The sequence below is a fragment of the Crocodylus siamensis genome, chromosome 6 (assembly GCF_052110815.1).
Source record: "Crocodylus siamensis isolate JL-2025a chromosome 6, ASM5211081v1, whole genome shotgun sequence".
Lineage (NCBI taxonomy): Eukaryota > Metazoa > Chordata > Crocodylia > Crocodylidae > Crocodylus > Crocodylus siamensis.
The window spans coordinates 91881890-91906535 of NC_143400.1; the positions used below are offsets into that span (position 1 = coordinate 91881890).

At 46.5% G+C, this 24646-nt stretch overlaps 1 protein-coding gene across 2 annotated transcripts; it reads right to left on the reverse strand.

Moving 5' to 3' along the window:
- Nucleotides 1–9887: 9887 nt before the first annotated feature.
- Nucleotides 9888–24370, reverse strand: LOC149863161 (fetuin-B-like). 2 transcript variants are annotated; one of them, XM_090052222.1, is made up of 8 exons: nt 24231–24370; nt 23928–24149; nt 21781–21891; nt 20231–20318; nt 18423–18589; nt 17225–17341; nt 12899–12979; nt 9888–10329 (listed from the first exon to the last, which is right to left on the reverse strand). In XM_090052222.1, the coding sequence occupies exons 2-8, from the start codon at nt 24123–24125 to the stop codon at nt 9940–9942; spliced, it is 1152 nt and encodes a 383-aa protein (XP_089908348.1). In that variant the 5' UTR covers nt 24126–24149; nt 24231–24370; the 3' UTR covers nt 9888–9939. The 2 variants fall into 2 exon arrangements, with proteins under 2 accessions (XP_089908348.1, XP_089908349.1); XM_090052223.1 differs by lacking the exon at nt 12899–12979.
- Nucleotides 24371–24646: the final 276 nt, after the last annotated feature.

Consider the following 24646-nt stretch of genomic DNA (forward strand, 5'->3'; position numbering starts at 1 on the left):
TTAAACTTTAGGTGGAACAGGAAAAGCAGGAGAGGGGGAAAGTGCAACTTCACCAGTGCACCCCCACCCCACTCCCTGACCAGATCCTTCCCTGGCCATGAATTCATTTTCCGTTACCTTGAGAAACACTGGAATAACTCCAGTATATTTATTATAATTTACTAGAGTGCACCAAGGTAGAATTTGACCCAACTGACCTCTGGAAATTTTACTGATGTAGAGAAAGCAGGTTTGAAGTCTGACTCACAGAGCACGACATATTTAGCGTTCTTATGCACTTATAAATCGAGGGCAAAATCCTGCAGCCCTTGTTCACACTGACAGTCATATTTAGTTTATTGGGACTGAATGCACAAGGACGACAGGATTGACTCTTGAGGTTCACAAGACACACAAAGTCACAACGCTATCAAAAAGCAGAAGCGGCTGTGGTGGAGAAGTGTAATGCATTTGAACAACGGCAGATGAGATGTAGAACAAGGCATGGAATTATTTTTGATAAAGTGAAGAAGGTAAGAATGAAATCTCTTGAGGAGTTTGGTTGGCATCATCCAGAATGTAACCCATTAGAGGAGGGTTCTTAATTCAGCAAACAATAGCATAACAGATCAGTAGGTTCCAGTTTGGAGCTAGACAATTCCAAGATAGAAATAAGAAACATTGTTTTTTTTTAACAGTTAGTAAAATCAACCACTTCAGCAGTTTACTAAAGTGTGATTCTCAATCATTTAAAGTCTTTGGATCAGGCCTGGGTTGTCTTTCTCAAAGAAGCATTCTAACTCAGCCAGAAATTAAGGGCTTGATGTGGAGAAATTACCAGGGGAGGCTTTATGGCCTCTGTTATCCAGATGACAGGACTAGAGGTTCATAATGGTGTCTTCTGGCTTTAAAGGGTTTGAATCTGTATGTCCATTAAGCCCTTTTAAGATGGTTAGTAATTGGCAGCAGACTCAAAACAAATGATACACAAATCTCAAGAGGTTTGGAAATATCAAGTTTGAAGGCTTATGTAAACCTGGCAGGTCTGTCAAACAGGACTCAAATCCATGTCTAAACAGGTTACCTGGTGTCACTGTGTCCTTTATATGGAATTGGGAAATGTAGAAGAGAATGGAAATGGCAAATGATGAAGAAGACTGTAACAGTGCACCAGCCCCAGATCCTGTTACGGTCTGGGCAAGCCTGCTGGACCAGAGCCTTCCCGGGGTCTTACTGGGAGTGAGGGGCATTGTGGTGTGCATGAGTGAGCCATGGTGACAAATCCCTATGAGGCTAGTGGACGTGGAAGAAGCCAGCTGGAGCAAGTCCCACCCATTAGCCCTGAGTATTCTTCTGGAAGTTAAAGGAGATGATCATCAGATTGTAATCACCTGGTAAGGGGAACACACAGGAAGCAGCACAATCCATGCCAGCTACATGGAGACATGACACTGGAACCAGAGCCATCACAAAACCTGGGATCAGGGCTTAGTCGGAGCCCTGGAACACAAGAGGCTGGCAAATTGAAGGGAGTGCCTGGAGATCCCTGACTGGGAATCAGAGCCAGCCTGGACCACAGGTAATAAAGATCCTTTGACTGCTAGGGCATGGAAAAGAAAGCCAGCAGGAGACAGAGAGAGAGAGAGAGAGAGAGAGAGACAGGCAGACAGGCCTGTGTGTGACCTGAAAGTGATGATGCGCAGGGCCAGGAATTAAGACGGACTTTCATCGAGGGGTAGGAAGAACCCCAGGGCAAAGGAAAGAAATAATGGAGGAAACCAAGGACCACACCTTAGGTACTTAAGTTGACCTTTAGCAGTCCTGGTGATCACAACCAACCAGACCAGAAAATCAGGTGTCGGTGGGTGAAGCAGATTCCACTCCAGCTGGGCAACACAAACTTACCTAAAGTGGGAAAATGCCAGGGTCACCATAAACAAAGGATTTTACATCCCCATTGGAAGCAAGGCTGTTTAATTGAAGCTTGTGGGCCAGAAGAGGCCTGGGCTGAAACCCAGGGAACGCCTGGCATTTGGCTACTAACTGAAATACCATCAAGGTATACAAAGGGACAGGATGTAGGGATGGAGGAGCCCTGTGAAGAGTATGACTGACCTACAGCAATACTGTTGATTATTGGTAACATCTTACTTCCCTCCTTTCTTATTATTACAACATCAAGGTGTGGCAGGAAAGAGAAGAGGAGACCGGTGCTGACTGAGCAGTCAAAATGTCGTCGAGACATCCTCTTACAAAAACAGTTATGCCAATTTTCCTAGTCTCCTGAATCTTTCTTCTAGACCAGACCCTCAGCTGATGCAGCTCTACTGGTTTTAATGGACAATTTATACCAGATGAAGTCTGATTTTCTGCTTTGCTTCAGATAGAGTTTTGAAAGGCCCTCTCAGTTCATTGGTATATGCCTAACTGAGACAAGAGGCAGTGAAGTAGAGTTCTAGGTTTAGGGAACATCTTATAGTTTCATAGTTTCTAGGGTCAGAAAGGACCTGAACAGATCATCTAGTCCGACCCCCTGCCATGGCAGGAAAGAATACTGGGGTCAAACGACCCCAGCAAGATGTTCATCTAACCTCCTCTTAAACACCCCCAGGGTAGGAGCCTGCACCACTTCTCTTGCAAGCTGGTTCCAGACCCTAGCCACCCTGACCGTGAAGTAGCGCCTCCTGATATCTAACCTAAACCTACCCTCTGCCAGCTTGTGACCGTTATTCCTGGTCACTCCCAGCGGTGCTCGGGGAAACAGTGACTTCCCCAATGCCTGCTGATCCCCCCCTGACTAGTTTATAACAGGCCACAAGATCCCCCCTCAGCCTTCTCTTTTGGAGGCTGAACAGGTTCAGGTCCTGTAGCCTCTCCTCATAGGGCCTGCCCTGTTGTCCCCTGAACATACGGGTGGCCCTCCTCTGGACCCTCTCCATGCTGTCGACATCCCTCGTGAAGTGTGGTGCCCAGAACTGGACGCAGTACTCCGACTGTGGCCTGACCAGTGCTGCATAGAGGGGGAGGATCACCTCTTTGGACCTGCTCGAGATGCATCTGTGGATGCATGACAAGGTGCGGTTGGCCTTCCTGCCTGCGTCCCCACACTGCCGGCCCATGTTCAACTTGAAGTCAATGATGACCCCCAGATCCTTTTCCACCTCCGTGCTGACAAGAGGGGAGTTCCCTAACCTGTAGGTATGGTGCCGTTTGTTCGTCCCGAGGTGCCTCACCTTGCACTTGTCTGTGTTGAAACTCATCCTATTCTTGTCCGTCCACCCCTGTAACCTGTCTAGGTCTGATTGTAGCCTGTTGCATCCTTCCAGTGTGCCCATGTCCCCCCACATTTTAGTGTCATCAGCAAATTTGAACAGGGTGCTTTTTACCCCCTCGTCCAAATCGCTGATGAAGATGTTGAACAGTGCGGGCCTGAGGACCGAGTCCTGGGGGACCCCACTGCCCACGTCCTTCCAGGCTGAGACGGACCCAACCACTACCACCCTCTGGGTGCGGCCCTCCAGCCAGTTGGCGACCCATTTGACTGTGTGGGTGTCTACAGCACAGCCCCCCAGTTTCTTAATGAGAACGGGTTGAGAGACAGTGTCGAAGGCCTTCTGGAAGTCCAGGAAGACTATATCCACTGCTACCCCTGCATCTAATGATCTGGTGATCTGATCGAAAAAGGCCCCCAGGTTGGTCTGACAGGACCTGCCACTGATGAACCCGTGTTGGTTGCCCCTAAGCGTGCAGTCCCCTGCTGGCCCCTCCTGGATGTGTGCCAGCATAATTTTCTTGAACGGCTTGCCTAGGATTGAGGTAAGACTAACTGGCCTATAGTTTCCCAGGTCGTCCTTCCTGCCTTTTTTGAAGATGGGAACCACGTTGGCCCTCTTCCAGTTCTCCAGTACCTCACCAGAGCACCATGAGTGCTCATAAAGCCGTGCCAGGGGACTTGCAATGACCTCGGCCAGTTCCTTTAGAACTCTAGGGTGGAGATCATCCGGACCGGCTGACTTGAATACGTCCAACCCCTCCAGAAGCTCCCTAACTAAATCCTCGCTAACCCGTGGCCCAGGTGTGCCTCCCCCGGGGCCCGAGGGGGGCCCAGCAGGGAGGTGGCTGTTCTGGTCCCTACTTAGGAATAATAAATGTCTAGCTTTTCCCTGTATATCTTAAAGTGCTGTAAAAAGGAGGGCAGTATATTGTATTGTCAGGGGAGGAAACAAGCGGGGGTACAATTTACATAAGATCATCGTGGTAGGCTCTTGGCAGAGCGAGAAATAAAACAGAGGTCATGCAAGTCCATTCAGGCCACACTGCTTCTTTTTGTGAGTAGGGTACCTTAGCTACAGGTCATGTCAGAAACCTAGTCTGTCACAGATTGGGTGCCCTGCCTGCCATAGATAGATTAGACTTCCATTTTCATTAGTTCTTTCCTACCTCCTTCCTGCTTCATTTTTTAGTCTCTGCCATTTAATTTACGCTTTGTTTTTTCATTTTGTTAAATTTAAATGTTGTCTTCCCTTTCTTATCCTTTTCTTTTTTATTGTCTCTTAAGAAGGAGTGTTACCAGACTTAATATTACACTTTAGGTTGTGGCCCTGAATTCATAAATGCTTGAATAGGAATAGTCTGTTCTATGAAGAGAGCATTTATTGAGCACAACAATTTGCAATTTCAAGCATAAAACAAAGAACAGGAGAAAAATTCCACCTAAGCTAAGACACAGCCCAGTAAGACACAATGACAGCACACAACTTATCCTAACTTAAAATGCAATAAGAAGCCAAAAAGGAACAGAACGCCTTGCATAGTTCTGACATAATCCTGAGGGCAGAGTGTCTCCTTGTAGCCAGGTATTCAGAAAGTCTTTCTGCGGCATCTGCAGATCTTCTTAAGTGATGAGGAGGAGATCCCTTAGGCCTCATCTTTACCTGGGTTTTTGTAGGCGAATCTACACCCCCACCTGCCTCTTGGGTGCTCTGACCATAGCATGCTTTTCACGTCTGTCATGTATCACATACATCTCATGACTGTTATGTGTTCAGTGTCTCCCTGTTCTCAGGTGTTGCAGTCTTTTGCCTCTTACAGGTTCTGCTTTGAAATGTAAATGTAGCTCCCTGCTTTCTCAGGTCACACCAGCCCACTTAAGCAGTCTGACCATCCCCTAGTATTTCAGGTCTGTTACCTAGCTCCAGAATCAGTTAAAGGGCCCACCCAGTTAAAGGGTGAAGCAGATTCCACTCCAGCTGGGCAACACAAACTTACCTAAAGTGGGAAAATGCCAGGGTCACCATAAAGCAAAGGATTTTACATCCCCATTGGAAGCAAGGCTGTTTAATTGAGGCTTGTGGGCCAGAAGAGGCCTGGGCTGAAACCCAGGGAATGCCTGGGATTTGGCTACCAACTGAAATACCATCAAGGTATACAAAGGGACAGGATGTAGGAGATGAAGGAGCCCTGTGAAGAGTATGACTGACTGTGATGACTATGCCAGGTCTTTCCCAACAGGAGGAATGAGGACACAAAGCCAATAACATTGAGGATGAGCTTTCAAACACTGCTCATTCCAGTAGGCTAAGAATCAGGCTTAACCAGCTTCCTGCCCTACCAGCCCTCACCAGTGTGGCACACTGGTCACTATAGACACAGCAAAGTCCACAGTTTGAAGAGCACTGGAGAAATGTAAAGACAGGCCCAGAACAGGAGGGTCACCAGAGTGAATGCAGTAACATTTCCACTGCCTGCCCACCATCAAAAAGTAGATGCTAGCATCTATATCTGTGGTGTGCTTACACTGCCAAATGGAAGTGTGATTGCAATGTGGGTATCGAGCCTGTGCTAGCTGTCATCTAGCTAGTTGGGGTGACATCAGCAGGGAAGAGGTAACAGTATGGACATCAGTGCAGGCTCAGAGCCCAAGTACATCCTCCGAGTCCCTGGAGATATCTGGACTGGCTACGCATTATCCATGCTCAGTAGATGCATTCACAGCACTTACACCTTCATGCCCTGGTATGCGGAGATTGATCCAGCATGGTATGAATAAGTCTCCAAACTGCTTCCAAGGCTGGACCCAATCTCATCATAACCACACGTCAAGACCAGCTATGAAAAATGGTTCTTCCTTATTCACCTATGTGAGTGTGAGAAGAGCAAATGGAGATGCTGGTGACATAGGTCCTACTTTAGGTGGGAAAATGACTATGCTATGGAAGCTGGTATAAACTTAATGGGCCTTCCAACTTACCATCACTGCTGACCCTGACAGTCCTTGGTGTATGGTGGTGGCACTTAAACAGTTCCCTCTTTAACATGCAGAATGCAACTCATCCTATATTTTGCAATGCCCATTGCTCCATCTGTGCAGCAATGGACTGAGCAGAATGCAGTGAACTTCGAGACAGAGTGCAAACATATTTATGCAGGCAAATGAAAAAATATTTGCAGAAGGGTCACAGCACGTCTGTGGCACTGCACAGAGCATCAACCCTAGCCAGTCCTTTAAAGGTTAACTTTTAGATGCTGATTTGGGCCAGTAAAATCTTCTGGGCTTGTTTATACCACAGTGGTGGCCTGTTCTGATGCGATCAGGCCTGAGAGTACTGTGCTGCCTCTGAGCTGCAGCAGCACCTGCCACCTCCCGGAGCCCCCTGAGTGGGCAGCTAGCCAGCAGCTGCTGCCGCAGCTCAGAGGCAGCATCCAGCCCAATCAAACTCTTCCCCGAGTCCGAGCTGGGGCAGCATCTAGCCCATTAGTAGCCCACCCAGGCAGCCCCAAGGGGCACTGCTGCCGGAGAAGGAAGGACTGGGGGCCTGCAGATCAAGGGCCACTGGGAGCTTGGCCCCTGGCTGCAGGAGATGCGGGCAGGCTCTGAAAAAAATAAAGAAAAAAGGATCAGGACCTCACTGTAAGAGTGATGGAAACCCCTAAAGTGAAATGATGGGATTCTAATCATTGCAATTAAAACCCCACCATTTCAATTTAAGGCACTAAACTCCTGTCATGTGTACAAACACCTCTTCATTGCAAACTATAAAACCCATGTATTTCAGTAGATATTTGTGAGGGGCTGCGTAGATGGAGAATTTGTAGACAGAGGCTAATGTTTGCAGAAGTGGGGAGAGGGGCATTTAGGGTTGTTTAGCTAGGCAGTTTCTGCGTAAAGTTTTCTACTGCTGTGTTTTGTATGTGTTTTAGCTCTCCAATTTCCAAGAATCAGTTAGATTGGGTACTGGTAACAATCTGGCTGTGTCATCATGGAGTTCACTGAAGGCTGCAAAACCTGACTGAAAAGCAGGCAAATTAGCCTATGCCAAGCTCTACATTGCTGTGACTTGACTTCTATCTATGCCCAGGCTAGCTCAGGCATCTCTGCAGTCACAGAAATGCTTGTAGTGTAGACGCTCCCTTAGTCTCTTCATGCCTCAGGTCCTCCTGAGACAGCAGGGGACTAAATGCAATGAGCAGCAAAGTGCTTTATATGTTCCTGTAGCATTATGAGTGCTTCCCAGCCTCCCTAAAATTGAGGGAAATGCCTTTCTATCTGTTGCATAGAGGAGGACCTGAGGCATGAAGAGGCATGAACATCTACATGTTCATTAACGTTCAGTGCCTACTGTGCATTTAAATTTTGTACTTGCAAAAGGAAGTACTAAATAAATGCACAGTAGGCTGCCCTGCTGTGCATTAGCATGATCACATGCCTTTTTGCTGACAATGCGCAGTAGACTAATGCTACTGCACATTAGCCTAATAGCAGAGTTTTTGCTGTGACGCTGTAATGCACAGTCAATCAATTCAGTGCATTAAGCTTCTCGTGTAGACACTCCCAGTATCACATAAATAGTTATATATGTATAATAGTAAATGCATTTATTGCTTCAGCTTGTAAAACATACATGTAGGTGCCCATCCTGGGCTAACCCACAAATGACTGGATGGATTCTCACAGCACCTGTTAGACAGAAAAGTATTGCCCTCTCCATGTGACAGAGGAGGAAGCAAAGGTGAGAACTTCAGCGGGCATATACTGGTCTAGCTCCACTGAAGTCCAAAAAGGAGCTTTTGATGAGTTACATCAGCTGAGAACAGGGCTGGCATAACCATCCAGGCAGCACAAGCAGCTGCCTACAGCAGCAAATTCTAGGGGGCGGCAAAAACCGTGTTGTCGGTGCTGGTGCTCTGGGAGGGCAGGCAGTGCGTGGGTTCAACGGGGGCCAGGCTTGACATGACACTGCCACAGCAGCAAAGCAGGCTGTAGCGCAGTTGGGTGCTGGGCAGGGACAGCGTGAAGAGGAACAGGAACCTCTGCATGAGCCTGGGAGATGGTCCTTGGCCCAGCCCTATTGCTTTGGCTCCATGGGGCTGGGGTGCAGGGTATGGTGTTGCACCACTGCCAGGCTCCCCGGGTGGTGCTGCTGCAGTCAGGGCTATGGCGGGTTGGGGCATGGTAGTGCAGGGCCATGCCTGGCGTCCTCAGGCACCAGGGACGTGGCAGCAGTTGTCCCTGCACGCCCCACTTCTAGGCAGGGAGAACCCAGCCGGGGAGAACCCGGGTGTCTCCGCACGTTGCCCCTGCCCACAGCAGCTGCCTGCGGCTCTGGCTTCGTGGCTGCTATCCCTGGCATCCGCCTCCCCAGTAATCTGCTGGCAGATGTAGGTGTGGGGGCTCCAGTTGGCAGGCTCCAAGCTCCAGCAATCTCCCATCTCAGGAAATGCTGGGGCAGAGCCAGCTGCAGCTGCTATTTAAGGGGCTGCCTGATGTCGGCTCCTCCTGGAACAGAAGAGAGGGCAGCACAATCCTGTTTGCCTGAGGCAAGATAAATCCTTGCGTCAGCCCTGGCTGTGAATCTACAAGAGAAAGGAAAAATCTCTCCCAGGGTCACAAAGGGTTGAACCAGGATTAAAACTCAGAAGAGCTCCTGGTTCTCTGCCATGTCTCCAGATACAAGACCACGTTGGATCTCTAGAAGCCGGTATAAACCAGGAAAGTAACAGCTGCGTATGAGCACAGAGAACTGGAGTTGTACAACTTGGAGAAAGTCTTCTGGGCTTCCTCACAGAGCTGTGCCCACCAGTATCCTCTGGCGGAGTATCCAATGGCTACTCAGCTTTTCCAGGTCATGAAGGGAAGCACAGACCCATAATTGCAGCCCCGGGAAGATGGATGGTTGATTAGCTGTCAGTGGTATTAAATATTATCAAGAGGGATTTGAAATGCTGTGCAAGCACTCTAGAGATGGCAGAGTCCTGTTCAGTTTGCTGAGTGCCATACACTGATTTCATGTGATTCAAGGATTTAACCAGCTTATTGCCATTTACAAAGAGAACTTTCAGCAGACTGGAAGGGCTGCAAAATGCACATTCACAAACCCGGTGATATGGGTCTAATGAATGCTACAAACTAGTCAGGGGGGATCAGCAGGTATTGGGGGAGTCCCTGTTCCCCCGTGCACTGCCAGGAGTGACCAGGAATAACGGTCACAAACTGGCGGAGGGTAAGTTTAGATTAGATATTAGGAGGCGCTACTTCACAGTCAGGGTGGCTAGGGCCTGGAACCAGCTTCCAGGGGAAGTGGTGCAGGCTCCTAGCCTGGGGATTTTTAAAAGGAAGTTAGATGAGCACCTTGCCGGGGTCATCTGACCCCGGTGCTCTTTCCTGCTAAGGCAGGGGGTCGGACTAGATGATCTACCTAGGTCCCTTCCGACTCTAGCTACTATGAAACTATGAAACTAAGATGAATGGAAAAGGCCCATGTCAACATGTTTGGCAGTTGTGATATACCTGGAGCTAGGGCCACTGGGAACAGCTGTCCTGCTGTGTGCAGATGGGGAGGACTCCAGTGTCTAGCCAGCACTCAAATATACAGACACATAAATCAGCACAGTTTATTTATACACTGTTAAAGATGGGCTCAATTAGACTTGTACTGGGGCATCTGTTAGTGTTGCCGTCTCCTATAAGGTGATGTGAATGGCTCTACCTGGACAGGTTGGCTGATGAGGCGGGAGTTCAGGAAAGGACTCTAAAAAGGCTGCGGGTGGTTTATTGGAGTTGCTCGTTGGACGCGGCGAAGGCTGGAGAGCAGGGTCGGTGCGCTGAGGATGTTTTCTGGAAACTGTTGTGTGAACAAAGGTTTTTCCTCTCTCCTCGGAGGACTCCGATTCTGAGGATGATTCCCTTCGCCCAAACACTGGGCGATGACGTGGCTTGATATTCAGTCGGTGATCACCAGTTGGCTTCTGAGTTTGTGTGGTCTGCTCTGGTTTGCCAGGAGCACACGTAGGATCTGGTTTGGCATCCAAAGAGCCACCACTGGCGTTACCCTGGGGAGCATCACTTGGACCCTAGCAAATATATACAAAGTACAGCATTTTTAATTTTTAAACTGCAGCTCAAAAAAAAAAATAGTTTGGCTGGGATGATCTAGTTGGGGACAGTCCTGCTTTGAGCAAGGGGTTGGACTAGATCAGCGTTTCTCAACCTGAGGGGGTTGCAAGAATATATGAACAGGTTGCGAACAAACTTAAACAATAGATTCTCCTTTAAAGAAGTAAAACGTGGGAAACTGTAGGTCTTCCCATGCAGGCTGGCAGAGTTTCAGCCTGCAAGGGGTGGCTTGGAGCCCCCCATGCCTCACACACCCACCTGATGCCCCGCACATCTCCCCCCTCCCCCACACACTGCGGGGCTGGGGCCTGGGGGTGTGGGACAGTGGGTTGGGAGTGAGGAGCACTGGGTTGGGACTGGCCATTGATGCTTACAAATAGGTCCTGGTACAAAAAAAGTTGCGAACCACTGGATTAGATGATCTCCTGAGGTCCTTTCCAGCCCTAATTTTCTGTGATTGTGTGATTCTATGAATTTCTAGTCTGTACAACCAGTGGTTCCTTCCACTATTTCCAGTTTGGCTGAGTTAGGATATAGAGAAGTGAACAAATTAATAGTGAATTAAAAGGGAGTGGGGATGTATCATTCATCAGCAGCAGTGTAGGAAATTTCTGTGTGTCCGCTCTTACTTTTTACAGGAAATCTAACCAGGGCAGTTTAGCCCGCAGTGAAATTGTGTTCAGTTGCTAGTTTAGTTTCTGCTTACCAAGAGGTGAAAGCCAAGCAAGTAGACAATTATCACAGAGCACCCCCCTGTTTAGCTCACTTGCATTTGTTTGTCCTTAGATTTGAGTCAGTGGGCTAGATCCTCAGGGGATAAACTGGGGTAGGGACGTTGGTGCAACCTGCCAAATTACACCAGCTGAGAACCTGGCCCATTAGTTATCAGTTCTCTTCAGGCCACGCTGAATTCCTCCGGTCGCCTCTGTTCCATATCAGACTCGCGGCATACTAAAGGATTTCTAAAGGTTTTGCAGTTACGATTTGGGTATCTTTGAGCAAACTACAGAGATTAGTTCATCCAGGTGAAGAGTCCATTTTCCACCCCAGAATCCATTTTTAATGGACACCTGTTAAAACCGCTCAAGATATATTACCCGCTTCCACTCATGCTCCTTCCCTAATCACAGTCATCACCCCACTGAGCAAGCAGGAGGGCAAGGGCTGCTTTGGAGCGCCCCGGTACTGCTCCTCCGTGCCTTGGAGGGTTTGCTGTTGAGTGGGCCTACCTGGGCCTACCTCGCTTCAGGAGCTGTGTGAACTTTCTGGGCTGGGGGAGCAGAGGAGCAGGACTCAAAAAGTTAGCCAAGTGGTTAACACAGGGCAGCTTTTCAGGGCACCGCATTCACAGCTGGTGCTTTCTGTAGGGGTGAGGAGGTTTGTGGGGAGGTGGTACTTCTACTGAAATCTCAAAACCAAAGTCAGCAGTCTTAGTTCAGAGGCCACTAAAAGCTGAGATAGTTTCTCACTCATGGCATGACCAACATGCAGTAGTTGCTGTGCGGTCATTTGGTATTTTCATAACCAAGTACTAAATGACTAAATAACCCCATCCTGACATGGTTGCCTAGTGATGCTTACTGCGCAGTAGCTCGTTACTGCTGTGCAGTAGTGTCACATTGTGGCTCGTGTCTGGTGACACTGCTGTGCAGTAGTAACGAGCTACTGTGGAATAAACGGCTTGTGTAGACACAGCCACTGAGAAGTTCAGTCCAAGGAAGATCTCATCTGGCTCCTCAATGCCCAGTAGAAACAAGGTCCTTAGTGGTCACAGGAAAGGTGGACACGGGAAAAGTGCAGCGTGGACAGCCACCCAAGTAGTCACTGCAGGGCAAGAGAATGAGCTGACCTCTATTAAGCCCATGGGCAAAGGGTTACGTCCCAGTCCCACTGAAGTCACTAGCTAAGCTCCCTTGCACTCCAGTCATGTTGGTTCGGACCCCAGATGAAATTAGGTTGCGTGAGAGACTTGATGGAACTTCAGAGCAAGAAATAAAATAAGCCAGGGAGTAAGTGGGCGTGCAGCTCCTGTGATATGAAATACAGTATTGATTCTGTGTTCAGCAGCTCAGGCTCTCCTGAATCTTAGCTTTTAATAATTCATATAGGCCAGAACAGAAAGGTGTTTTTTTGGTTGGATGCATATAACAACCAGTGATGCATGAAAAGCTTGTGCTAATGCTGGCCTGATGAACCTGATCTGGGAAGGGGGTCAGGGGAAGAATTCCATCAGGAGGGCTGCCAGCTTGGCACCTTTCATAAGCAAGACTTTCTTGCAAATTAAAACAATAATAAAGGAAAGAAATCAATGCTCTTAAAGTCCTGGCTCTAACCTAATCAAGGGTAAGGATCTCTGAGGGCCTCACTTCAAATGCCTAAAAGGTCTTCCTGTTTTGGTAACGTGGAGAGAACTGGTCCACTTTTCTGCCTTACATCACAGAACTCATTTCTGAGCAATCAGGCAGGCACTGTACCGCACTGCAAAATTAAATCTCCCCTGGCTTTACACTTGATTAAGTAGTTTACCTTTGGTTCGTAGAGTTCGCAAGAGGCCTCAACATCAGCGCCGTCCTTTATATAGACGTCACCAACACAGAAACCTGTCCGCTAGGAGGGAAAAATGTACACGCGTGAAATGTCACCTAGCTGGAGGGGCCTTCCATCAAAAGCAAAGCAGCCTTTGCCGGCAGTGACTGCTTCCCTACATAACATTTCCCAGCCCTTACAGCCTTGCATGAGAACACACCCAGGCCCTAACAAGTTAATTAAAAAAAGAAGCAGTGGCAAGTCCAGTCCTTCTGACTGAAGGCTTGGCAAATTTTCTTGACACCTAGGGAACATGGTAAGCGTCTCAGCTGGAGATCGTGGATCCATTGACTTCAGTGCAGCATCTTTTCTGCCCTGGGTCTATATCAGAAGCAGCTAGATAGTTACAAACAGTGGAAATCTGAAATTTATACCATTTGGCTGTATATGTAGGTAAGTAGCATACATCCAATGAGCACTAAAGAGCTATAGCCTTACTACAGAACTACAGCAGTGGTTTTCAACCTCTTTGGACCTTTTGGTACCTCTTAGGCACCCCTCATTGGACTCAAGGCACCTCTCCATAACTTTTGTGAATTGAGTGGCCCTCAGGTTCAACAGGTAATTTAAATATAAAATTACAGAATTAGAGAAAAATTAGGGCTGGAAGGGACCTCAGGGGTCACATCTAATTCAACCTTCTTCTCAAAACAGGACCATCCCCAGCTAGATCATTCTAGCCAGAGCTTTGTCAGGCCAGGCCTTTAAAAGGTTGAAGAATAGAGATCTTCTCTAGGTAATCCATTGCAGTGTTCACCACCCTTCTAGTAAGAAATTTTTTTTTCCTAATATCCAACCTAAACTTCCCTTGCTGCAACTTGAGCCCATCGCTCCTTGTCCTGTCATCTGCCACCACTGAGACCAGTCCAGCTCCATCGGCTTTGCAACCCCCCTGCAGGGAGTTAAAAGTTGCTATCAAATCCCCCCTTGGTCTTCTCTTCAGCAGACTAAATCAGCCTAGGTCCCTCAGACTTCCCTCATTAGCTATGTCCCCCAGCCCCTGAACCATTTTTGTTGGTCTCCGCTGGACTCTCTCCAATTTGTCCACATCCTTTCTGTAGTGGGGGGCCCAAAACTGGACACAGGACTTCAGATGTGGCCTCCCCGATGCAGAATAGAGGGGAGTAATTTCTTACCTCAATCTGCTGGCAGCGCTTTTACTAATGCAGCCCAGGATGCTTCTAGACTTCTTGGCCACGATATTACACTATTTACCCCCTGGCGGAGGGGCTAGGGAGCTGGGGTAGGGGATCTGTCAGGCAGGGACAAGTTTCAGCCTGCATTTCTCTACTTAGCTTATCTGCTTGCTTACCTCTTCACACCTCACTTACGTCCTCATACCTCACAGCACCCTGTAAACAATGTGTTGGCACCCCAGGGTGCCCTGGCACCTTGGCTTAGAATCACTGAACAGCAGAAGTAGAAAACTATACTAATATTATTTTTAACATAGTTTGTCTTTGTGTTTTTTTAAACAAAAGAGTCCTTAAGGGAAGGAAGGCTGCTCTTGTCCTTTGGGTATAGGACTTGGCTCTGGGAGGTCTGGGTATCATTCCCTGCCAAATTAGTTGGGTTACCTTAGATAAGTCACATGCAGCTGAATATCCCAAAGCAGCCATTGATATGGGATGGGGACGGGGAGGAGCACTAGGATTTTGGATACCCAGCTTGATCCACTGCTTTCCTTGACCTGGATCCCTCTGCCCCTTTTTACCTGTCGTAAAACAGATATGACAATAATGATCTAGTTCCCAGGGGGCCATGAGGGCAAGTCAGTGATTTTTGCAAAGCTCATTGAGATCTTTAGAGGGAAGAAGATAATAAAAGTGCATAATAATAATATTATAACAAGACGTATGGTGTGGTCTGAAGCCAACTGAAATTAAGAGAAGCCTTTTCTTTGACTTTTGTTGGATTTTGGATCTGATCTTTAATCCTCAATGTTCATCTATAAAACTTAAAATAAATATGTGAATATTTAATGTCTCCTATTCAGAAATGCAGATATACAGGCTTGCTTCTTTAAGCTTTGAAAGTATTTTGTACCCCATTCCTTCTGGCCTGAAAACGTTTGCCAACATTTTAAGATCTGAGGAAGGACGCTTGATGCCTGAAAGTTTGTGCCACAGCTCTCCCAGCTAGACAGTTGGTCCAATAAAAGTTATCACAAAAAATCGTCACCGCTGAGACACTAGCTAGTAGCTACATAGCAGAGCAGATTAAAACAGGGGGGAAAAATCACAGACATTTCAGCAAATCTTTTTTTATAACCATCCAATGATTCATTTTGAAAGCTGTACATGAGTTTGTTAAAAACTCTTTTAAGTTTTTTAAGGCATCCTCCTATGAGAGTAATAAATAGGCACAAAGCAAAAAGAAAACCAACAAAAAAATCCCCTAAAAAACAAAATTCGCCTCACAGAACAGCTGTCTTTTTTTATTTGAAGTTTCCATCAACACCTTTTTAGGGATGGCTTTGAAAGCCCACGAATGTTTTATTAAAGGCTCTTCTGTTCAGGGACCGTTCTGCTGCTTGTCCTTTCCTATAGGGAAGGTCTGTAATTGAGTGGATGGAAACCTTCTTCTGAAATGTGTTCTAGTCTGAAAATGCCAATTCATTAAAAATATTTTTTTAAATATCTCCACTTTGATAAATACCCAATGGAAGCAATTTGGTCTCCCATCAGTTTGCTCAGGACTCCAGAGCCCGCAGTCCTGTGAGCCTTGATTCAACCGAAAGGAGTCTGAAAGCCCTGCGAACTCTGGCTTTTGAGCTCTGCTACAGGTATCGATGCCATCGATTTGGGAGCTCCAGCTGGAGGCTGATGGGGAGCCAGGAGCCTGGAACCCCCTAGGAACCATAGCAAGTGGGGGAAGCCCGACAGCTTAGCCCCAGGGACCATTTGGCTTATTTTAAAACATTCCTTTTCCCATCCAAAGGAAATGTAGGGACTTCTACATCTTGTTCCAAAGTGGAATGAGGGTTTGCAGAATTTGAGACTTTTCCATGCAATGGAAAGCCTGACTTTTCACCATCTTCACTTTGCAGAATTGCTCTGTTCCACTTCTGTTCTTGCACCTGAAACAGTTCTCATGGCTGAAGTGTTTGCATCCTGGCCAGACGTGCAGCAAGTGGCACAGCCAGCCTTTGTCACGAGCAACCTCTTTCTCTCCCCTTTCTTCCCAATGGGAAAATTCTCTGAGGTTCTTGTGTTGAGATGAGGGGTTTGGGATTGATTTGTCTTTCCTTCATTTCCTCTGACACACATTTTGGTTTGGCAGCTAGGACCAAGAGCAGATTTTCTGAGTTGGGGGTTTCCAGCCCGCTTTTGATTCTTGCCACAACTGGTTCAGCCCTGCCACGTTAGCTTGTCTTTTGTCCCCCTCAGCATTAATATCACTGCAGTTTCCAAAGTTTGCTACTTTTTCAGCTTTGCTTTGAGGTCAGAGTTATATACATTGCCATGAAACTGTTACTGTACTGGGAAATGTTTGCATCAGCCCTGCAGATATTTCATGGGTCTCTTAATCTCTTACTCATTTAACTTGAAGGTTGCAGGAAAGCTCCATCAAAGACAGAATGGGTGGCGGCTCAGGAAGCAGATGCCTGTTGTGGTTGCAGCTTGTCCTTAAGCTTACCACTGAAGCCTGCAGCCTGAATTTCCAGCTGTCTTGGTTGCCCGGACTGATAATTACTTGCTATCCCAGAATCTAAATCTGTAATAGGCAATATGTCTCCATAAGGATGCAGAGCGGGGTGAGAATCCAGAGAAACAGATTGCATTGCAATAAGTGAACCCATATAACAAGTAACCAAAGAAATGCTCCTCTGATCAAACCACCTTCGTCTCACCCCAGTGAATGACACACCAGCATAAGGAATTTTAAGACAATTTACAGTTTGCACATGTGCTGGGAATAGCCATGCTGTTTCTATTAAAATCAGACTGATACATCAGGACACAATGACATGTAACAGGAGTCCAGTGAGGTGTTGGAAACCACCCGCACACAGAAAAGTCACACAATCACTGAGCATGGGGAAGGAACAAAATGGGGCAGCCGTTAATTCCCAAATGACTGGGAGCTCCTGAAATGGAAACACCTGCAATTAAAATACAGAAAGCATATAAAGCACCAGCCATCGTGAGCCATGTAGGCTGTGTTGGCATTATGTGAGTAGCCACTGACCTATCTCTCCATTTAAAAGTAGAAGACTCATGGTCAGAGTGCTTGAAACACACAACGTGAGCTGATTGTACTCACGGCTGTTTCAGGAGACTTAAATGTGCAGCTTCTCCCGATGCTGTCACGGCCTCTGATGCAGTCAGTCTCTTTGATGGTGAACTCTACGTGAAAATCCTGGCCGGGCTGAGTCAAAGTCTGAAACGTACCAAAGCAGCATTAGGAGAACCTGCCATACTTCACTGAATCATCGAAAATTAAGGTTGGAAGGGGCCTTGGGAGGTCACATCTAGTCCAACCCCTGCTCAAAGCAGGACCAACCCCAACTAGATCTTCCCAGCTACAGCTTCGTCTAGCTGGGTCTTGAAAACCTGACCCTTCCACTTCTGCTGAAATGACACGCTCGTGGTGGGACATCTCCCAAAACCAAGTTTTTGGCATAAGCAGGGGTCTTTCCTGCTGAGGTCAGTGGAAGGAGCAGTGAGCTTGCATGGTGAAGCTGGACTGGGTCTATAGGGTAGCCCTATGCAGCACAGACACAGCAGGTACAGTAGCCCGTATGGAAAGCAGCTCTGACACAGCGATAGTGCTTTACTGCCTGAACTAGCTCAGGTATGGGGCTTCACTGCCCTGTGCACACACACCTGTAGTTCGCTAAGAGATTGGGATGGCCTGTGAGAACATGCAGTTGCTGTTTAGACGTAACAGGACAGCGCTGGGGAAATGACTTCTCCATTTGCATTTGCATATTTGCAGCAACGGTAGCCAGGCCTGTGCTGCTGTGACCCATGGTGAGAGCACTGACGGAGGTCACCATGGGGGGGGCTGAAAATGAAGGTTGTTTCTTCCAGCACTGGTTGGCCTAGGTGTTACTTCGGCTTGAGACACTAACGAGAGGATGTGGTGAGCCACTCCAGGCAGCCTCCCCCAATTTTGACAAGTGGGCGTTAGTTTTCAAGATGGGAAGGACAGAGTTGTTTTCTGATGGGAGCGTGTGCCAGTCAGGTACCCCTGCTTGCTTGCACACCCGTGCTTGCTCACTGCCACACTTCAGTCATGCAGCTGCAAAAACAGGAGTGAAAAAAGAGAACGAAGTGGCAAAACCAGAGAAAAAAGAGAAAATATTTTAGTTGTCATTTCAAGCCGGGGCACTTTTGTTTTCTCTTTTCAGGAGATATTTTGGGTGTGTTGGGATAAGGGAATTGGATCTTTTCTCATTATAACCTTAATTTAAAAAATTGTGTTGATTCTTTCCTTAAGAAGGTAGAGATTCACATACTGAACTGAGGGCTCTGATGACTTTTGTTGCAGCAAAGTAGTGGGACTCATTGCTTTCTTCGTTGACTTTGTTAAGAGTCAGATTCACAGCCTTCATTGATTCCCAGCTGTCTGGAGTGATAAATGTGAGGCACTCCGGACAGATACTGGTGATCTTCTCCTTAGCATCTAAAGGAAAAGGAGACACAAATGTTAGCAGCATTGGCTGATTAGGCACTCAGGCAGTGTCACATTTGTATAGAGAGACATGTCATTTATTATATTTGTGAATGTGTTAAATCTCGTAATGACTTATAAGCCTGAGCTGCATCTTGGTTCATGCTTTGTACCCTGACAATGCAAATGAAGTTAGTGTCTGTCAAGGATGGACCATAAATAACTGGTCTATAATACAGATCATATAGACGATGAATAAGTACACGGAACTGGTGAGAGTGGCCACGGCTTTTGTCCTCACTGCTTTATGAATAAGATGAGCATGAATAACTAACCAGAGCCACGTCTCTGAGGCTAATGGACTTGGTCTTGGGCAACCTAGGTTGTTCCCCCAAAATCTCCTCTTACGCATCTTGTACATCTTGTAGAGCTTAGCACCCCTCCCACTCCGCTGTCCTAGTCGTTGTTACTGTTGACAGCGTCACCCCCCTGCTCGCACCCCAGGTCTGTAACCAGGGCCGGGGGGGGGCATCTTTGATGTCTCTCTCATCCCAGCTGTGTCCAACTTCTGTTCTCCTTCCTGCAAAATGTCCCAAGCACCTTCATTTTCTCTCTGTTACTAAAGTGAAAACTCTTTTATCCAAGTCCCTCATCGTCTCTTGTTTTGATCGATGAAATTTCCTTTCTAACACCTGCAGCAACCTCCTCAAGACCCCACCTACCAGAGCCACGGATCTCATCTCCCGAGTCCACTGCTGTGACCTAACGATCCTTTCTCTGAATGGCTCAAGAGCATCAAATCTGAGCTTCCTGCCCTTGTCTTCAAGGCCAAAATAACTGCACGTTGCCTCTTGACTCTCTTCCCATGGCTCCCCCCCCCCTCGCCCCCGTTAAAGATGCCTTGTGACGTTATTTTACGGGTTTTGAGTTAAATATCTGTGTTGCCTTCTCCACAGAGATTACTATTCCTTTGCTTTTCTCCAAAGCTACCCCCGCTCTGGGGGGAGATCCTTCCTGAAGATCCCTCCGAGCATTCCCCGTGAGCATGGCGTCCTCAGCTAGGCTCGTCCTAAATCTCACCTGACATCAGGGAGGGGTAAAAACGGCCCTGCTGGCTGCACTTACGATTAAAGGTTGCGAGATTTAGGCTTTGCTCCTGACTCTGCTGCGGGCTTCCTGTAATTACTCATGTGAACCCCTTAAGTTCCCAGTGGCACCCCCCAACCTGGTAAAACAGCTCTTCCTGTTTACCTGCGACGCAAAGGAAGGTGAGGCCCAGCTCACATGTGACATCCTAATATTAGCATTAGGTACAGACATGACCGCTTACAGCAGGCAAATCAGGTTAAAACAGCTGCAGGCCTGCTATACGAGGTGGACAGTAAATTGAAATGCCACTAAGCGAAGCAAGCCGCCGTCACAACATACACACTGTAACACAACCCCGAACTTTCTCCGTAATGAGGATGGGAACAGCTGAATCAACCTGACACACCTGTCAGGGTTAGCACGGTATAAAGGGTGCCTTTGTTGCTGAATTCCACTTGGATGGTAAATGGGTAGCACTGTATGCCCAGTCCAGGTGCCCAGATTAGCCAGGGACCTTTTAAGTGTTGGAAGCTGTATTTTTATTAGTAGCACTTTCTACTTCACCTGGAGCTAAGCTGCAGTTGTAACCACAAGTTATAGCAGAGACATCAGGCTTGATGTGTACTATAGCACGGCAAGTCCCAGACACCTTCTAAAAGAAAATAAGTTCGTTGTAATAATAGTAGGTGTTACTTTCCATTGCTTCCATGACAAATCAGCCCATAAACATTTAATTTCATGGTGTGAAAAGAAGCCTTGCGCTATATGAGGCGGGCGGGGGGGATACTGGTGACATTTTCAAAGCAGCCTAGCAGATTTAGCTAGACACCTTCCTCTTAGCTGAAAATCTCTCTCGGTGCATACTTTACTGTTTGCATTACAAATCGGCCCTGCACATAGGTTGATCTCACATTTTCAGGTTCAGTTTTAGGAAAAACAGCTTTTCCCCTGAATGTAAGATAAGTACAGATGAAGAAGTCTCTAACTGCTTTCGATCTTCCAGAATCCCACAGGAGAATCAAATGAGCAAGAAAAGGCCTGAAGGGTTAAATGCACTAAAATATTAAAATAAAACCTGCGCTGAAAACAATTCTGGCTTCCTATTTTTATGCATGCCCCAAAATGCTACAAGTCAGGGGCCCAATTAGAGGTCAACCCCACATATAAGTTGAGTGCCTATTTAGTTGTTCTTTTGGACAAAAGAAAGGTCTACTTAGAATTGGAATATGGTAAATGTTAGCAGAGAAAAATAACATTACGAGCGCAACAATATTTGAAAGCAAAGGATTATTAAAGCTACTTTTATGCTACAAGGTGACTAGTTATCCACCACAGATTTTCAAGGATTTTCAAGGTTGAAGTGGTGGATTAAAAGGCGGTTTTCTCTGATGACTGTGCAATTGCTTGTGTCCATCTCCTGACTCCTGCTATTGTCCTACATACTTCAGGTGGGGCAGGCTTGTGGAAATGCCACGTAAGAACAGATGAGATCCTGGCGCGTTAGAGACGGGAAGCGCCACGCCATGGAAGTGCTAATGATGATCATTTATATTCAGGAGGCATTTTGTGGAAAGAGACTCAGATCTCCCATGTTCCTACTCCCAAATCAAAGACAACATTTAGCCAGGAAGAAATTCCATGCGCCAAAATTTCTGCAGCCTTTGGAGAGACAGAAGCCAGCGATCACTCAGATCGTTATCCTTCCCAACTTTGATTTAGCACAGCACATCCCTTCTCAGCATCATCTGGCCAGGATTTGAACTCTCGCTAATGCCCAGGAGGGTCAACGTGTTAATATACTCAGCGTCAGTAGGGGCTGTTTCAAATAATACCGACGATGACAGATTGATGTTGGTAGCTCATTAGACAGCGCACTGACTGAGACATCACATTCCTTTCAACAAGACTAAGCCTGGACCATTTGCTATTGTGCACAGAGGGAGGAGAAATATTTTTCTTTTTATCTTTCCTGCCCCTCCTGTGTCTCGGGTACATTTCAGAAATGCCAGCTATCAGACCTGTCATCGTCTATGGCTTTCTTAAGCTGAATAGCTCTGTCAAAACAACCCAGGCTTCAAGCAAAACCCGAAGCAGCCTGCGTGAAACCATCTTACTGTTTCCACAAAAGGACGGATGTCACAATCCTCCCAAGGTAAAGCACTTCTAATGTAACATTTGGTTTCCAGCACATCCAGATCCATGTAGTAAACTTTTCCTGCAGCCCCCTGAAAAAGGGAGGGAATAGGTTGTGAGCATGATGTTAGATGGTTTTACATTTATATAATGTTTCCCTCTGTCTCTAGACAGTGTTTTAGGGTGCGACTGCCCTCTGAATCGGAGGTTCCCAACCACCGGGCTGTGGCCGGGTACTGGGCCACGAAGGGTTGACGGCCGTCGTGGCATGAGCTTTAACCACTGCTAGCAACATCTCAATGCCCAGGCCACGAGCATGCCATGCTGATTGTCTGGGCAAGAATGTCCTCGCTTGGCCAGTGACTGCAACTTTAGCTTTTGAAAATGGACCGTGGGATCAGCGAGGCTGTCGTAGCTATTAACGTCTGGCTTGTCTCCTCCTTGTATTCTCGGCAGTTAGCTAGCTAATGTTAGCCAACTAGGATGTTTTTAGCTATTGTCTCCTTCTTTCTTGATGATGATCTTGATGTTCCTCACAACCCGTTCCCCCCCCCCACCATGTACAAATTAAATTTAAATATATAAATTAGATTGTTTCTATACCTGGTCCACCAACATTTTTTGAGTGAGTTTGCCAGGCCACAATATAAACAAGGTTGGTAACCATTGCTCTAAATAATAAGATACTCAGCCTAATCTAGCCTAAACAGGGAGGCCTAAATCTGATTCCACTTATAAAGCTCCTAAGTATGATTCTAGTCCTCTCCGCTTCAAACCCTGAAAAAACATTAATGGAAAATATTGGTGGGGCCTCCTCCTTGTTGCTTTTTTGTGGCCTAGTTTTAAGACTAAGATGAAAGCATGTTACAAAAGCTGATGCTTTTGGGACATCAAGCAGGGTAGAATTGGACTGTGCATGGCCACCATAAAAGTGAAATAGCATTTGGGACCTCTTGTATGTGATACAAACCACCAAGGTCGAGAGAAGTGTCAGAAGTAGATAGATGCTAGCTAACATCCTGTCTCAGTACGTGAGGATGGATTAGATGACCTTCTGAGGTCCCTTCCAGCTCTACCTTTCAGTGGTGTCACGATGCCATAAGTCGCCTTACAATACTATGAGTACTTTATACACAGAGTAGCTGGCAGTTTTATCATCTAAATGATCTTAGCAAACACCTACAAAGTAGCGAGGGAGCTATGACTATCCTCAGATAACTAGCACCAGTCCACAGAAGGCTCATGGTCAGAGTCAAATTTACACCTCCTCCAACCCGAGTCCAAAGGTGTGTTGCCACTGACTTCAGCATGAGCAGGAATAACCCAAATCAAAATACAAAATGTTTCACTCCTGGATTAAAAGCCAGTTTTGTGTGGAACCCTTGATGTTCATATAGCTGTGAGCCTCATAACTACTTGCAGAGAGAGCTCATCACTTTGTATAGGGATGCATCAACAAAATGATTAGAGCAACGGAAAAAAATCTCAGGCAATATATAACACTGGAGTAAGTGTTATCATTCTAATACAGTAAGTGCCACAATTGGTCCGCTTGGATTACACTGCCAAACAATTAGTCTCTTAAAATGAGTACTTTGTTTATCAGTCTTTTCTCTGGTTCCCATCAGCATTAGGACAACTTGCTATATTCAAAGCCAATTTCAGGGTGAGAGGCCCTAAGAGTCTTAACTGTACTCTGCTTTAGCAGGGGGCAGTGAAAAACGAAACCGGTAGCCTGGGATTTAAATAGATAGTTATAACTAGATTCAAATAGGGATTACATAAATTCATGAAGGAAGCTATTAAATTAAACAATCCAGGATATATCCTCTGAACATCCCTAAATCAATGATTATGATGCCAGGGAAAGTACAACAAGGAATATATCACTCAAGACATGCCCCATTTATGCCCCATTCATATACCCTTTCTCTAAAGCGTCTACAAATTGCCATGGTTAGACACAGGATACTGGGCTAGATGGACCATCGGTCTGACTCAGTATGGCACTTATGCTCTTACAAACGTCGGCTGTTTCCTGGGTTTGACCTCAGTTGTAGATGTCTTAAATAGAAAATAATCTTGGGCAAGATCAGCATTAATATTACACCTGACAGCAACTACTAACCTGGTGGCTCCCAAAGACTCTGTTGATTCTGTTTAAGCTGAGTTTGTAACCCTCAGTTCGATCTTCATTTATATAACTAATAGCCAAACGCGCTGTTTTCTCAGCAATTCTTGCATTACAGGGAACTGGATACAATGGAAGTAATGGGGTCCCGCCATCTACCATCCACACATATGCTAGTAGCAGGATCAGCTTCATTATGTTGAAAAGTATCGTGGAACACTAGAGAGAAAGAAACCCAAGCATCGTGTTTGATTTGACAGTTGCAGGCAACCCAATAATAAGAGTAATAAAAATAATTACCCATAAAATCCTGAAATGATCTCCAGTGATGTTTGTTTTATGTGCATCGCAAAGTACCCTGTGCTAACTTTGCTTTAGTATCAAAAATAAACTGAGAGTAAATGATTAAGCCGTTGTGTTCAGTCTTGTTGCAGTACAATTTCAGTCGAGGAAAAAAGAAAAAAACCATATCTCTTTTGATGTGCCTGGGGGAGGGCAGAACATACTGTGGTTGGTTATAATAATGACGATTGGGGTATCACAACAGCTCTGCATCGATTAGAAATTGCCTTTATTATAAGACCCTAAGCCCTTTAAAAGTAATGTTGATGACAAGCTTAAAATACCAGGGAAGGTAATAACATTCTCGGCTCATTGATGCCTTGGTGTAAGTTAGACCCATTAGCGATTACGTTCTTCTTGAGGTCCCAGATGAT

Bases quoted from the DNA above. Each gene is read 5' to 3' on its own strand.
- LOC149863161 (XM_090052222.1), bottom strand. From the start codon at position 24,125: ATGAAGCTGATCCTGCTACTAGCATATGTGTGGATGGTAGATGGCGGG. The intron at 20,319-21,780 runs GTAAGATGGTTT...ATTTTCTTTTAG, and splicing joins TCCGTCCTTTTGTGGAAACA to AAGGTGTCTGGGACTTGCCG. The intron at 10,330-12,898 runs GTAAACTACTTA...TATATTTGCTAG, and splicing joins GCGAACTCTACGAACCAAAG to GGTCCAAGTGATGCTCCCCA.